Raw genomic sequence first — 15,734 nt, 5'->3', positions numbered from 1 at the left:
ATATATGCAACAGAGAAAAAAAGAGAGCTTAAGACATTCCTCAAATTCTCCACACTCCTGAGTAGACTTCTCTGAAAATTATAATTTTGGCCCAAACACCTTTAACACAGTCTTTGGGTAATATAAGTTAATAAAAAATACAGGCTTGCATCAGTTGCTGACTGGATAAATAATCAGAACAAGACCAGCGCTGGGAATTATCCTTGGTAGCACAAATATAAAGCGCTCAATCTTCATGCCTTGAGGTCACCAGATGGAGTGTGGAAGACATTTTTCTTTTACATGGGAATAAATAATTGGTGAGAATTAAGGGGGAGAGGTGGGGAACAGACATGGCTGGAAGTAGCAAACCATTGGATTATTCCAGTATTGCAATTACTATAGTCTTTTAAGATAGATCATTTGAGTGATGACCTACAGAGAAACCTGTAAAATAGCTGGTATAATACTCCATCCAGACTGTTCTTCCTTTATTGCTACATTTGTTTCAGAGTTGGACAAATACAAAAGATCTATTTCTGCACATCTTGAACTTACTACACTTTTTGGATATATTTAGGATTACCCTACCCTGATCTTCCCAGCTTGTCTGTGTGTGCAACTAATATACATACACGTATGAGCTTGTATATGTAAAAGCCAGCAGGATTCTGCATATCGTTTATAAACTATGGTGCATGCAGTTTTTTGGAACTGAACATGTACTTTATAAAAAAAGAAATACTTAATATGTTAGTTCTGATTATTTGCAGATTGCCTCCAAAGGTGTTTTTGTGCATGGCTATTGAAGGAGCTATCAGGCACTTCCAGGATTTGGCATATTTTGAACTAACAATGCCTATAATTCATTACCTATCTTTTTTCAAGTTGAATGCTAGCTGGAGCAATAACGAGAGTTCAGGACAGCAAAATTAAGTCTGGTCTAAGGAACGGAATAGAAAGACGATGCTTGAGGAACCAAGATGAAAACTTAAGTCATCAGGTTTAAGTGTTTTTGTTTAAAATCTTCTACATTTTCTTCCATCCACTGAAATGACAGATGCATGTCATCAGTGGCAAAAGCATCCGTTTTCTTTCTTTCATAGTTTCCTTCACTGCTATCTTCAGAAGAGGGATCACTGCTTTCTAAAGGATTAGGATCAGGTTATGCAGCAAGAAGAGAAGAGCTCTATGATTTACAGTGTATTGTCTAACGATGAAAACACATGAAAGGAAGACAGCCAAAAATTGTAATGGGTTCTACAGAGACAGGTTGTGTAAATATCCTGGATAAATAAGTACAGAAGCATAGAGGTTTGGTTTTGTTCTTAAACATGTAGCTTGGGCTGCACATAGCATTCTTCTTTATCCTGTAGGCTAATATAATGACAACAAAAGTGGGAGTTAGCTTCTGGGTGCTTCTGTCTTATATAAAAAACATGGGTAAAGGGAGGTGTTGTCTTAAAATAGTCTTGAAGCATTATTCATTTGGTCTATTTTAACATGGACTAGAAAAACACTAATATTCAATCCACCAAGCCAATTTGCAAAGAATTACCATGGTGATTTCTGATCTTATATAAGATATACAGTTTGCTCCAGTTTATGTTAAAATATATTAATGCTTTGCCTTATAATTTTTATCCAAACTTGATCCAACTTTGGGGCATCTGGCCCCAAATCTGTTCCTACCGAAAACAATGATTTCACTGTCATTGACTTCAAAGGAAATAATATCTTGTTGCTTGGGAAAAAGAGAGCAAGTAAAGAGAGTAAGGTTGAAGAGTAGCCTGCATGTCTGCTCATGTTGCTGGTCTGCGTTGCTTAAAGGAGAAATTCTAGAAATTCATTCCAGAGTGACACAGAATCAGGTACTCATATTTCGTGTACACATTAAGATAGTAGTCTTCCCTTTCCATTTATTAGTTGTTTAGCTCTTATTCTGAAATCATCAGTTCTAATACACACTAAATCTTTAAAACCTTAGAGAGCTGACAGATCCTAATATGTCTGAAGATCTTAAGTCACTGGTTCAAGTAAAGACAGGATGCCTGTCAACTTCTTTTGCTAAGATAAAACTAGTAGTTGCCACATTTCTTTCAACAGCTGTCTTTAAGAACTATTTCTCATAATGATGTCTTAAATCAAGCACCCTGGAGGGGGAAGAAGGGAAGGAATTTTGGGAAGGTTGTAGTGGAGGGAAGGTGATCAACTTTATCCCATATATACAAGCACCTTGTGGATGGAGCCATCTAAAAAGTTGTATCAGCAGAGAAATGTAGACAAACAGGAGTCTTGCCACCTACTCATCAAGTTTAGTAACTCACAACACTATATATTTCTCCTAAATTTGAAAGAACTTTCTACATAATAATATATTCTACAAAGAGTTTATATAGAACAATGATTCTTTAACAACCTTTAACAATAGGAACATGCCCAATAGTTTTAAACATATAAGCAATGTTTGAAAGTCCTAGCTAAGTCACCTGCTAATTAATCGCACAACTTTGTGTTCACTGAACTAACAAAATTAAAATAAGGAGCTTTTCCTCCCTGTTTCTTAAACCTGGTAGAGAGGGAAGATTTAACTACCAATATAGCAACAATCTTCCAAAATACAAGGACAGAGGCCTCACCTCTGCTGATTTCCTGATCTGTGAAATAAAATGAACCGTAAGAAATACATAGCCTTTGATCCTTGTTTCTAAAGGCAGATATCTCTTTCAGAGGAAGGCCTTTGTAAAAACAGAGATGTTGCTATGGAGACGAGACAGATCAGCTGTCACTGATAATGAAGTTAAGTGCTTACTGACATAGGATTATCAATTCATGTTATGCTTCCACACTAATAACACCTTTGCCCACCACTCCTCTTCTCTTACCTAGCAGACCTGAAGTGTTTCTCTCAAAACTTGCGATTCGCTCAGTCTTGGAATGGGTGCTAAGCGAGAGCACTTTAAATATTAAACTCAGTAGTCCTGACTAGGTTCAATAGCTGACATTTTTCTCTTTAGGATCTGAGATACTTGATAATTACAGTTATTGAATCAACTTTTTAAACTAAAGTATAACTAATCTTAAAGGTGCAGACAAAGAACTTATGCATGAAAATCTTAAAACAATGAGCAACCTATGAGCATGCCTGTTTTAGTCAAATACTGACCATCTGACTGAACACAGGCAAAATTTACTTTAGACATTCTAGTGGATTCCTGTATGTTTCCCTGAAGAATTCTCTCATGTATTGCCTTAACAGTTTGTCCCTTAGTGAGGGTAGGTATCCCTTTCAATCAAGATCCTCTGTTGCTCAAACCCTGGGATTTGAGGCTCTCAGTGAAAAATAACGTTGTGATCTGAGCTACAGAAAAAATAAACCTTGCTAGTCAATAACTCTTTCGTTCTTCTGTGATGACTCTCAAGTATTTCTTATGGGATATCTTGTTTCAAACCATTCATCTGATTTTACAGCCCCTTCTCCATTTAAATAAACATTAAAATATGGTAAACATCCCAACATCCATGTTATATACGCCCTTCATAAATATTTAAAAAGCAGCCCTACCTGTGACTTAGATTGTTTCAACAAAAAGTACAGCTCACAAGAACAGTGCAGTTCTTCACTAACCCAACTACATGAACATTCCTCTACTGAAATATATTTTATTGTATTCTACTGAGCAAAAAATTGGCCGAGCTTTCTTTTATGCAACCAAAATACCCAGTACCTTTAAATCTCTCCTTCTGTTTGTAGTCTGGATTCAGAGAATCACTTTTCTGGATCTGTACTTTACAATACCAGCATACGCAAGTGGAAGGACATAGTATGAAAGAGTAACGTTAGGATACTCCTTTTTCCCTTCTTTTTGCAGGAGCGGTAGCTGCCAGAATAGCAATAGGTTAATATAAAACATGGCATTCAAATAGATCTGTGTACCAAAATGTGAAAAAAGAAATGCTAAGATTATAAAGAAAAGTTAGAGCTATTTGGAAAATTTAAAATGGTTTTCCATTAGACTAATATGTCTATCAGTAGATCACAATGAGGCAAATGTACAGTGGAAATAATAGGAACTACAGTTAATATATAATAAAATTTCATACACACAAAGCAATTTCAGATGCAGTACATACCTTCCAAAAACAAACATTACTTACAGGTTTTAGGCAGGATGAGTAAAGAGGGCTGAGAAAATTTGTTTCTGTCTCAGTTATGCTGAAGTACAACTTGAAGAGAAAACGGTTCCCTCTAACCTAAAAAAAAAAAAATACACTATGTTTTTTTTCTGTTTTTGTAGCTAACCGTGCCAAAATTCTAGTAGCAAATACTACATGTGAGAGATCAAATTATTTCTACTGTATTCAAATTAATTAACATTTAAACCTAGAAATTTTCTCACTTCTTCCTGACTGTGGTGTATAAAGTTATATTTGACAATTGTTTTTTCTGAATGGCCCATGTAGTGAAACTGCTCTGAGATATTCCAGAATATTATTCTTTTCACAGAAGAGGTTAAAAGATACTACTTGCTCCATATGGAGACCAGAATAAACTAGTATAATTTCCTTCTCTAGATTCAGTGGGGTATTTTTGTGCCCTTTTTTTTTTTTTTAATGCAGGTAGTCCTGTTAAAATAAAGGGAATTACACACACACACCAACATTTTATATATAAAAATGTGTATATATACATATATAAATGTGTATACACACACACACACACACACACACACACACACACACACATGCATGCATGACATTATTATCTGAATAAGGGTCTGAGACAGAAAGGAAAGAATATCCCCTTGATACAATTTTCCTATGCAATTGCAGCCTATTTCTTTCAAAATGCTGAAGAGCAGATTGGACCACGATAAGGAAGTATTGTATTCCTCTTAGAGGCACTAAAACAGTTGCACTGCCTTGGAGTTTCCAAAGCCATTAAAGAGCAAATGTTTCTTGGAATTTTAAAAAGGAAAATACAGATAAAATAACTTTGCACTTTAGTGAAATTAATAGCCATTAACATAGACATCTGATGCCTGAATCAGGACTCTAGATCTGATGCCAGAAGCAGGACTCTAGATTGATGCTATTAACCCCAAATAATTTGTTTTCCCTTTAAACTAATCTTTAAAGAACAGTTCTCAGTGGCCTGTAGGACTAAAATAAGGGACTAGCACAAATAATCATTGTATATTCAGCTGTTTCTTTCCCAGACAGTTGCCTAGGAATATTTTGCCATCTGCTGGAAACATGTAGATATACACATTTATATAAATACGGACTTCAAAAATATCACAATCACTCATAAAATTAAATAACCAAGGAGATGTTACATTCAGAAACCAACGCTCTGCATGTTCATAACTTTTAGTCAAAAAGGCAATTCAGTAACATGAGGTAATAGCAAACTTCTCTACTGCAGCAATCGCAATAACAACAATACATTCTTTAGTAAAACAGTTTTCATCACTGCCACTATAAATCTGTTGCACAACTGGACAGTGAGGTTGAATGTATACCTGGTCCTTACATGTGTAAAGCTAGATTATCATTGTGGTCATATCTGTGTAAACTGGGACTAAACCCACTGATGCTGAGGTGAAGGGATAAGAATGCAAAACAATACACAAACCTGATGCATATGAGTATTTAGTACCACAGGTACAGGTGGCATAAAATAAAATGGCTGACCTGTAGGACCCTCAAAATAGTGGTGTTAATAAGGATACTATCAGGTCTTCAAATTTAGGTGCGGTTGGCAGCCATATAACAGCTTTGGTTTTATTAAGCTGAGAGTGGTTTTGTAGAAGATAAAAGTGCAATGCTCTGTCATCGGAAAAAAATAATCAGGATCAGAAATACATTCAGGATTACAGGCTCTAGGCCAACAGAAGCTAGCTGTGTTTCAAAAACAATATGCCAGACACAATGATCTTTCAATATGTTGCATTTTCAAACCAGTTACAACCTTGTTAACTAATGCACAGAGGAAAACCTACATCTTCCCACAAAAAAGCCATCTGCCCACTCTTTTCCCCAGAAGTGAGAAATATCTACTAACAAATTCAAGTGTTTAAACAATCCTGTAATACAACAAAATCTAAAGCAACAAAAAATAAGACTTTTAAAAGTAACAGCATGAGTACTAATTGACCAATAAAGAAAAATCTTTGCAAGATATACAAATTGCTTTGTATTCAGGTTTTCTGTAATTGCTGAAAGTGTATCCAACAATTTGTCCTGAGCAAGCTGTGCTGAGAAAAAACAACAACAAAAAAATTCAAATAAATCACAGTTCTGAAGAACTACACCATCTTTTATTTCACTGCCCAACATCTCAAGTATCACAGGATGTCTGAGGTGACAGAGAGATCAAAGTCTAGTTTGCCCTGAAATAAAGCATGTTCGTTGACACATCTTATATAACGTTCTCCATTTTAAAGATGAAATCTGAAACATATGAAGATTCAAGGGTCCAGTTTGAAACAACACTGAGAATTCCAATTGAGATAAAGTTAGCAACGGAGTCATTATTTATTCAAATTAAAGACTGTTAAATCAAACCAACTGCTGCATTTTTTTGGAGTCACAGAAAACATCTAGATTGATGGGAATAAGTTTTGCTTCTGTACTCCTACTTAAACTAGTATTAAGCATTATTCATATTTTTGGAAGTTCATAGAGACACCAAACAAAGCATTAGCGCTATATTCGTACAAGCGCACACATTCCTATAACCCTCAAGGGAATTGTAAAAGCGCAAAATGGTGTCTAAAAGAAACTTGAGGTAGGTGTGTACAAGGTAATAGCAAGAGACTAAGGATCAGTCTTTTCTCATTTTCAAAATACAGATTATGACTGCTCAACTCGGAGTAGTCAAACCCAAACCACAGTGGTTGTGACACCCTGGCTTGGTTTATTGTTCAGAGTTCAGTGGACTAGTTACCTGAAGGAGATGCAAACAGCTAAGCAAAAGCTCCAAGGCAAGCCTTTTGTTTGGATAGCTTATTGGCTTGCCAAATTGGTTTAGGTATAGAAGAAAACTAACTGGCCATTTTAATTCTTAATTTCCACGAGGGGACTCTGTGAGTACAACTATCCCACACCTCTGTCCAAAGAACAGAGGAGACCACTGTGCTTAAGTCATAGCTGATTCATAGTTTTAAATCAACAGATCAAAGTAGCATTAGGAAAAAAAGCACTTTATAAAACTGAAATAGTGATGACATTGGACGTTTCACAGGCTTGCCCTTGTGAAAGCGTAGGTAAGTCAGCACCGTTACAACAACGTAGTCCATTGCTTTTTTTCCTCCCCTCCCGATGTGGCTACTCAGAAGAAGTCACGATATTGTTATTTTTATTGTTTCATTTCTTCTGTACCTATTTATTTCGACAGCAGTTTTCCTGCCTTTACAGTCCCGAATGAAGTCTTCTCGGTTTGGGTGGTATGATTACCCTTCCATGGAACTACACTCTTGTGAAAGGAAGCTTTCCCTCTAACTCCGGGCGGCAGCGCCGCTCCTTCCGGGCACCGCCGCTCGCCTCAGCACCGCCCCCGGCCCTGCCCCGAGGCGGCCCCGCGCTCCCTGCCCCCAGCCCGGCGCTGCCTAGCCCGAGGGGGCGCTGCCGCTCCTCCCGCAGCGAGCCAGCGCCTCCCGGCGAGCTGAAGCTAAGGGGGGGCCGGGCGAGGCCACACCGGAGAGCCAAGGGGCCTTCGGCAGTTTGGACGACCCACTACCTCTCTAGAGGGCTCCGAGGAGAGCAGAACCGTAGCTCTGTGCCCTCACAGCGCCGTAACGGTCGCGTCTGCTCCTCCTCTCGGGCCTGGGGCCTCCTCTCGCCACGGCGCTACCACATCTCCGAGCGCATAGGTGCTGCACGGGCACAGCAGGGCACCGAAACCCTCCAGGGACGGACTAGGGCTACGGCGGAGCGCCAGAGCGCGCCCGGCCGCTGTCGTGTGAGGACAGCCGCCCCCTCTGGCCCCGCCCCTCCCATCACACCTACCGCCCCACCCGCCGCGCCCACGGGAGCCGCGCACCCGCCGCTCGCTTCTCCGATTGGCTGCAGGCGCCCGCCTTCCGCTCCCTCTATGGCTTTTTATTGGCTGAGAGGCTCCTACTCTTCAGGTAACGGTTTCTAGCCTATGATTGGTCACGGGTGGGGAATATCCTTTTGGGGATTGGCTGCAGGTGAGCCGGAGTTTGCTATTGGCCGGCAGGTAGAGTGGGAGGGGCTCTATTGGTTGTGGGTGCTTCTTCGTCGGCCATGTTCGGAGTGGTGGCGCTGGTGCGGCTAGGGCTGGGAGGAGGAGGAGGAGGGCTGGGAGGAGGAGGGGGAGGAGGAGGAGGAGGAGGAGGGGGAGGGGGAGGGGGAGGAGGAGGGGGTTACTGAGGTGGGGAGCGGATGAGCAGCTACGGGGGAACCTGGGGCTCTTTCCGCAGCGTGCTGCTGCCGCCACGGTTCCCGGGGGACTCGCCTGCCCGGAGGGCAGCGGAGCCGGGGTCCGACCCGAAGTTCCTGGCGGGACTTTGAGCAACTTGGGGGCGGCGGGAGCGGAGAGCCGAGCTCTGCTGGGACGGGGCTGGAGAGGCAGGCCCGGAGGGCGGGCGTTGTCGGTGAGCTTTGCGGAGGTGATGGGGAAGGGGATCCTTGGGCACCCGGCCGCCGGGGAGGGACCTGCCTCGGCCGGAGCAGCAGAGTAGGTAGGAGGAAGGGGGAGCCCCAGAGGCGTCCCTTGGGCGCGGCGCGGCAGGGAGGGAGGGAGAGGCCTCGTCCGGGCGAAAGCGTCCCCTGCCTCTCGCTCCCCGCGCGCGTCGGGGCCGCGGCGTCGCCCCCGGGTCGGCGGGCGCCGGAGGAGCCCTGGGGAGGGCGGGAAGGGGCTGCGAGTGCCCTCAAACCCCAGCAGGGGAGGGAGCCCAAGTTCTGGCATCTTTCCATGGTCCGTGTGGCCCCGCTTCCCTAGAGAGCGGGCTTAGGGAGCTGTGTGAAAATATTTTCGAGTATGCCTGTATATGGGAGGGAGCAGAGAGAACCTCTGAAGAAGCAGGATATTTGCTTGAGAGTCCAGTTCTAAAGGCAACTTAGACAGCCCTTTGGAGTTCTTTCACTTTTCTTGAATAAATTTGTAATTAGCATGAATGAGTAACTGTCTTCCATGTATATGCAAATTACTTTGAATTGGAATTCTCTACTGTATGAAAGAAAAGAGCCAGAAGTAGTATGGATGAAGAAGTAGTTAATTCCTTTGAGTATTTCTGGCCAGGAAGGAACTACTGGATATTTTGTTAGAAAATATTGTCCTTTAAAAAAACCAAAATTTAAATGTTTTATACCAATTGTGCAAAAAAAAACCCAAAAAACAAACTGTCTTGAGTTCCGATCGTCTATAAATTGGAATGCTTATGCAATGCAGGGTAGTTTAAACTGATTTACTTCATTACTGTGCCAGACAAGTCTTATTGTATGTTTTCCTTTTGTTTTCTTTTGGCTTTATATGTAAAGCTACTTGAGTTTACAAAATCTGACACAACGCATTTGTTCAGTAGAGCGTGTGTATATTCATCTGTATTTTGATTTTTCTTTCTTTCAGCTGGATTGACTGTCGTCTGGAAAAGATGTGCATATATCACATCTGAAGTCTTTCACTTAAGAATTAAATGAATTATCTGCTCTTTCTATATAGTTACCATATAGTCATTCATTTAGACTGTTGAATTTAGACCATGCCTAGCAGAATGGGCTCAAAAGTTAATTTGAACAGAGACTTCATCAGGGTGAAAACACACTATAGCGGGTAAGTCCACATATTCCCTCCTGTGTATTGTGTCATACCTAATTTTGAAGCGTATCGAACAGGAGTCTATAGTCTCACTTAGTAGCAGAGTAACCAGGAAGCTGATGGATTTGAATGTAATGTCAGGACAAGTATATAAACTTCTAGGCTATTAAAATAAACATCCACAACAACTGCAGCACACTGAAACATTTTAAAAGAGTTGCTGTTTTATTCCTTAGTCTGGGTTGATGGGTTATTGCTTTCTGTTTTCTTGCAAGTGTTTTACGTTCACAGGCAGATAAGTTGTTCTGTTACATCCAGATACAGTTGTTATATTTTTATAATATAGAAATACATCTATTGTACTTTATTATATTTACTCATGTTGTGAGCTCTGAATCTGCAGATTACCACTGAAATTAGCAGGAGACTACTAAGTGCAGGTTTCCACTCACAGATGTCAGTTCATGACTGTGTGCTCCTTGGGACAGAATCTATGGTATTTAGTACGAGAGCTCTTTTCCGGTGGGATTTTTTAGATATTGTTTTTAATTTACAGTGGTCACTGTTTGGAAAATTATTGGAGGTGGGGTTTTTTGTGGGTAAATATGTAAATCTTGAAGCAACAATCAGATGTCATTGGATTTGTCTGCCTCTTGAGAAATTTTGAAGAGAATGCTTGCCAGGGAGTTATCTAGGTAAATGTGGGAAGAGAGAATTTTAGTTAAATCTCAAATTATGAATAAACTTAGATTGAGCCTATGTAAGCTGCTTGAAGACTCAGTTTTAACAGTGTGTGTGTTTTTTCTTAAAAATCTAAATTCAAGACACAATGTTTATTTTCATACAGTGAATAAACACCAAAAAACTTGCAAAGTATGTTAGCTTGCTCTCTTCTTGATAGCTGCTTTTTTTCTTCCTTCCCTGAAGCAGCTTGACTAATGGAACATGAAGGGCAGTGAAATATTGGTGTTAACGCAGTTTCTTTGGTTGTCCTCTCAATGCTTATTTTTGCAGCTCTGCTTTAAGACAGTGAAAAGAAAGTCATGGTCTTCATAACTTCAGTCAATTGACAACAGAGTCATGAAGAGTTTTATTACTTCAACATGTAACTTGGTTTTTAAGGGGAGGGTGTAGGAGTTTGTCTTCCTGTAAAGCATCAAATGTCAGTTTATTTTTTTACCAACAAAACCCCGAGTCCTGTAGGCCAGCACTTCAAAATCACATAGAAAATCTGGTTGGTGGTTAGGCTGCGGAATACCCTGTTCACGGTCACGCTTAAGGCTATTGTGTGTCAGGGATTATCTGGACGTGATTTCTGCAGGCAAGAAATATTGTTTGCTTTGAATGTGAACGTTTTTTAAGATTGGTCTGCATAGATGCTTCTGTTCGGCAACTGAAATATCCAGCTATCCTAGATGTTTCTATTGCATCTGTGCAATAAACCTAATACTCAAATTCAGTGCTTTTAGGAAGCATGTGTGTTGTGTGGGAGCTTTATAAGTATGTTGTAAATCTGATGGAGGTTGGCGATACTGTTCTTCCTGTACCTTTGTTAGACAGTGTGAGCTTATTTCCTTCCTCCCTGGAAATTCTGGACAAGAATACTGAATGATAGACTGGGAAGGAATTTTCTCTTAGAATGGCAGCGTCTTTAGTGACTTTTTGGCTTTCTTGTCAGACTGAGACTTGGATGTCTAATGGATCATATTTCACTTAATTGATTTACTGCCACTGTGAGGACCCTTGTGAATTAACATGATTTTGGTCTTTCCTATCTTCACCTGAGCCATAAATTTAAATCATTTGAGGAGTTACATATTTGGCTTAAGTAAGTCCTTGGACTTGATTTGAATCATTTAGACTAAATTTATTAGCACATGAATTCATAGTAAGTGACCTAAGTCACCCTTCTTGATTTTTGTCCTGCTGAACTGATGAGCATAGATACTGTAGTTGAGGTTTTTAATAGTGTGGTGTAGGAAAGTGGTATTTGTAGTGTAATTATGAAAATATCTACCAAATTTTCATATAAATAAAGAGCTTTCCTGCTAAGTATAAACTTATTTTCCAAGTCAGTGCCAAATAGTTTGAGGTCCTGACCTCAGAATTCTAGAGCAATTGCCATTATTGGATTTTTGCCTCTTTTCCTTAAAGCCAAAAATGGGCCAACCCTGGTGTGCCTATGTCAGTAATCTGGTGAACAGCAGCTTTATCACAACAAACTTCAAGTATTTCAGTTTGGAAGGAAGAGAACAAATTAGTGTAAAAATGCATCCAGTGCAGTGGCTAAGGAAGTAGTTAATACCTGTATAGATCTCTTCCTATGACTCTCTTCATTTTTTAATGCATTAGCAGAATTGGATAATAGCATCTTGAAAGACAGATATTCTCATGTATAAGGGTAAGCTTTTACTTTTGTTGGCTTCTACTCCTACCTGTGCTTCTGACTCTAACTCTTTCCTGATGCCTCATCATTTGACTTTTATGTCTTGATTTTTGCCATCTATAAATTGAAAGTCTAGTAAAATCTGTTAATTTGCAGTTCACTTATCTACATGGTGAATTTTCATATAAAAATTCTCATAGCAAAAATGTAGATATGCTTTTTGTGATAAGATACCAATTTTGACCTGAATTCCTAACAGAATACCAAGAATTTGCTATCCATTTTTGGCAGTAAATAGGCACAATGCTCTGGTTCATTTTTACTGCTGTTTTATTACTGTTGCTCAATAATTTCTGAAATGTGATAATTAGTAGAGCTTGTGCAAATCAATTGAGTTTTGTTATATTATTAATCATCTGCACCGTGGTGCTGTTTGGGATATTTAATAGATGCTTGTAAACTGTTGTATGAATTTGACTGAAAGGTTTGCACAATATATGTAACATTATTTATGGTTATTTGTGCTCAGTAGTTTAATCCTACACCTATTAAATCATATCATACACAGGCTTAGGTTGAAAAGAACATACAAACGTAATACTTCTGGTGTGATGCATTTCTGAGATTGCATGGATATGCATGTTCCTCTCAAGCAACATAGGAGAGCTGCCTTAGCTATATGAGGGAAGGTACTATAAACACAAGTAGAAATTACAATAAACAGTTTGGGATAGCTTACTGGCATAAAGTGCAGCTATAAAGAGAACGATGTGTGTCTCTTTAAAACATACCTACTCGGAAGTGGATGAGGTGAAACATTTGCTTCATTATTAGAATTTACAATAAAGAATGTAATCACTGTGAATGTTAGTTAGAATAAAATATTATAGTAGTGTCTCCTGCAATGCTGTGTTCAGTAACTTCCATTAGCTGTGCAGGCTTTCTTCTTTCAGTTATTCATCTTTAGTGTATTATTGGAGTAATCTCTCCATGATGTTCACTTGCTTAATGCTATCCTCACTTGAAGAGGAGTAAATCATCTCCTAACTTACAAAATGGGTTCTGTAATCACGGAATTTTGTCTTTGTTTGAATTCAAGGGTCCATATGAGTAAAAGCTGACTAACTTTGTCATTATACATTGTATAACTGATCCTTTCAATGTCGTCTTTAAATAAGTTTGACAAACTGCAGGAAATGGTTCATGTTGGACAGCTTTAGAGTTAGGGTCAAGCTTATTCTGGTACCTCCTAAACAATTTAAAATGTCATGTGACAGTATGATGCGTCTTTTTGAAATATCAATTAAAAATAAGCATGAAGAAGCTGTAAAAAGCATGAATGCTGAGTCTGTCTCCAGGGAGTCCTAGGATCTTAGGTATTCCTGTTCCTGGGTGTGACAGAGTTCCTCACATACCATAAATAAGTGTACAAGCAGATTGCAAAAGGAACTTGTAAACTTGTGTAACGCTCGCTTCATTTTTTTCTCAGTTACTTAGTTTGTCTGATTTGTATGTGATCATTTGAAATCGCTTCATGTAAGCATTTCCTTGATGCAACACTTTTTTTCCCTGTGTATTACCTCTGTTTAATTGGTGAAGAATCCCACGAGATGCATGCTTTTGCCATTGGATAGCTAAAACGGCACGCTAACAAGTAATATGAAAGACTAATGATCAGGAAGTTATATGTATGGGCAGTTATATTAAGAGAATTACTCATGTACATAGATTAAATACATCAGCTTTTAGAACCATGAACAATGTTTGTTTATCTGTGACCTGATTGGCTAACGTGGCTACAGGCATTAAGATTAAATATTGTAAATCTCAAAAGAATATGGGTATAATCAAGATAATGGTTTGAATAAACCTAATTTTATGTTTGCATCTGTAATAGGTGTTGCTTGGACAAAATAACACAGCTGAAATACGCTAATCTGAAGGTCATTAATTTATATGTAGAAGGCAATGCCATCTTCTACCACAATTTTAATAATTCAGTCCTGATTAATATTCCAATCAACTGCAGTTGGCATGTGTGTGTGTATAATACTGTCTTACCGCATAGTTTCACATTTTGCATACATATTTAAATACCTGTGAAAGCATGATTACTGATCTAAAGAAGTTGGCAAGAATTACCACAGATCTACAAATGCTTGATTTTATTAGTAGCTTGCGGTGGCTGTGCATTAAATAATGAACTACTTTTGTCAGTGACTGTGTCTTGGTGCAAGGCACTGCACCGGTCATCAAAAACTATTTTGAGAGCTAGTTTGGCCCCTTACTCACGTAGGTGCATCAAGTATGCCTTTCTCACTTGGGCAGAGGGGAAGGGGTTATTCTTAGACTCTGCCTCACCTGACAACTCTCAGGATTGTAAAACCATCCGGCTTTGCAGATTGCATATTTCTTTTGCGTTGGTATCAGGAAGAATTAGTTTATTATGCTACCGTTCTTTGCATACTTAACCAATTGTAAATTTAAAGGTTCACTTGAAAAGCTAGTAGTTATTTGAAACTTAAAACAATGTTTTAAAGAATTCTGCTAAAACTTTGCTTACTGGTAATTCTTATCTGAAAAAGTAGAGTGTAAAATTATTTATGTATTTCACTTAATATAAGTTACAGAATTTAAGATTCTTAATTCAGTGTATTACCCTTCTTAGAGATCTCCACATACTTGATACTTTTAAATTTTGTTGTTAAATCTAGTAAATAAGTCAAATACTTAAAGGTTTTGGGATCTGGGTGAAAAACACAAATAAGCAAAATAGGTAAGATTGCATAACAGGTTAGAAAACATACTAGGTGAAAATAGGAAAGCTAATCCAATCTCATTAAGTAACTTCCGATACATTTACTGTGTTGAGCTAAGAGGAAAGAGTTGCATATGCCAGTAGCCATTAACCGGGAAATACAGTTTTGCAGTTGTCTGCTAGGAGGTCTTGAAAGTACCCAGACTACTTAAGTATGTCTCCTTTTTGTTTAATCGCTAAGTTTCCTTGAGTCTTTTCCTGAAAGTATTTAGAAAACAGGAAAAAATTTAGTTTGTGTCTTCAGAATTTGTTTGGCATCATCTTTTCTTTTAAAGAAATCTTCATTCTGTTTGACAGTATTATGTGACTTTTCATTGTATCAAGAGTTATTCTCGCAAATGCCTGAGCATGACTTACATTAAGCATAATTAAAAATTAGATTTGTATTCTCAAAACACTTGAGATGTAAAGTACAGGAGAGTACAGAATTTGGAGAAGGTTTTATCTGTAATTTAATTTTGTTGCAATATATCTTTTGAGAATTCACCAAATCAGAGCTTCTTTTTTAATGACCTAGCAGGTGTGAGGAAGTATTACATTTTTATAGGCCTTTACAGTAATCATGAGATTTTATTTTATCACCTTATGGAAGATCCCAGGATCCAATTGTTGTAAAATCATGGGGGTTTTTGTTTTTTTGTGCAGTCTTGAGCACTGGTGGCTATATGAAAGGAAATGGGCTGACTGATGGGAAGGAGTAAATTTAGGGAGAAAAACCACAATCGTTAATACAGTTAATGCCTCTACTTCAGTATTTTAAAAAA

At 38.8% G+C, this 15,734-nt stretch overlaps 2 protein-coding genes across 9 annotated transcripts in view; one reads left to right on the top strand and one right to left on the bottom strand.

The window, feature by feature from the left end:
• The window catches only part of CFAP74 (cilia and flagella associated protein 74), a 102,001-nt gene extending 94,154 nt beyond the window's left edge, over positions 1–7,847 (bottom strand). Inside the window, exons 1-2 of one of the 2 annotated variants that reach the window (XM_068915961.1) lie at positions 7,724–7,847; positions 4,138–4,233 (exon numbers count right to left, since the gene is read on the bottom strand). The gene's annotated coding sequence lies outside the window, so the exon portion shown is untranslated. Of the gene's footprint in view, positions 1–4,137; positions 4,234–7,365; positions 7,485–7,723 lie in introns of those variants that run through there. The other variant, XM_068915962.1, reaches the window with a different exon arrangement.
• Positions 7,602–15,734, top strand: part of PRKCZ (protein kinase C zeta) — a 78,282-nt gene continuing 70,149 nt past the window's right edge. For 2 of the 7 annotated variants that reach the window (XR_011135776.1, XM_068915971.1), the window contains exons 1-2: positions 8,260–8,690; positions 9,578–9,781. Coding sequence is in view for 6 of the 7 variants with exons in the window: in XM_068915971.1 (XP_068772072.1) it covers positions 9,711–9,781 (71 nt within the window). In the remaining variant the exon portion in view is untranslated. Of the gene's footprint in view, positions 8,115–8,217; positions 8,691–9,577; positions 9,782–15,734 lie in introns of those variants that run through there. The other 5 variants (XM_068915975.1, XM_068915974.1, XM_068915972.1 and 2 more) reach the window with 5 other exon arrangements.

The sequence above is a fragment of the Struthio camelus genome, chromosome 21 (assembly GCF_040807025.1).
Source record: "Struthio camelus isolate bStrCam1 chromosome 21, bStrCam1.hap1, whole genome shotgun sequence".
Lineage (NCBI taxonomy): Eukaryota > Metazoa > Chordata > Aves > Struthioniformes > Struthionidae > Struthio > Struthio camelus.
Note: the sequence above shows the minus strand (reverse complement) of the source record. Positions and strands in the feature narration are given on the sequence as shown.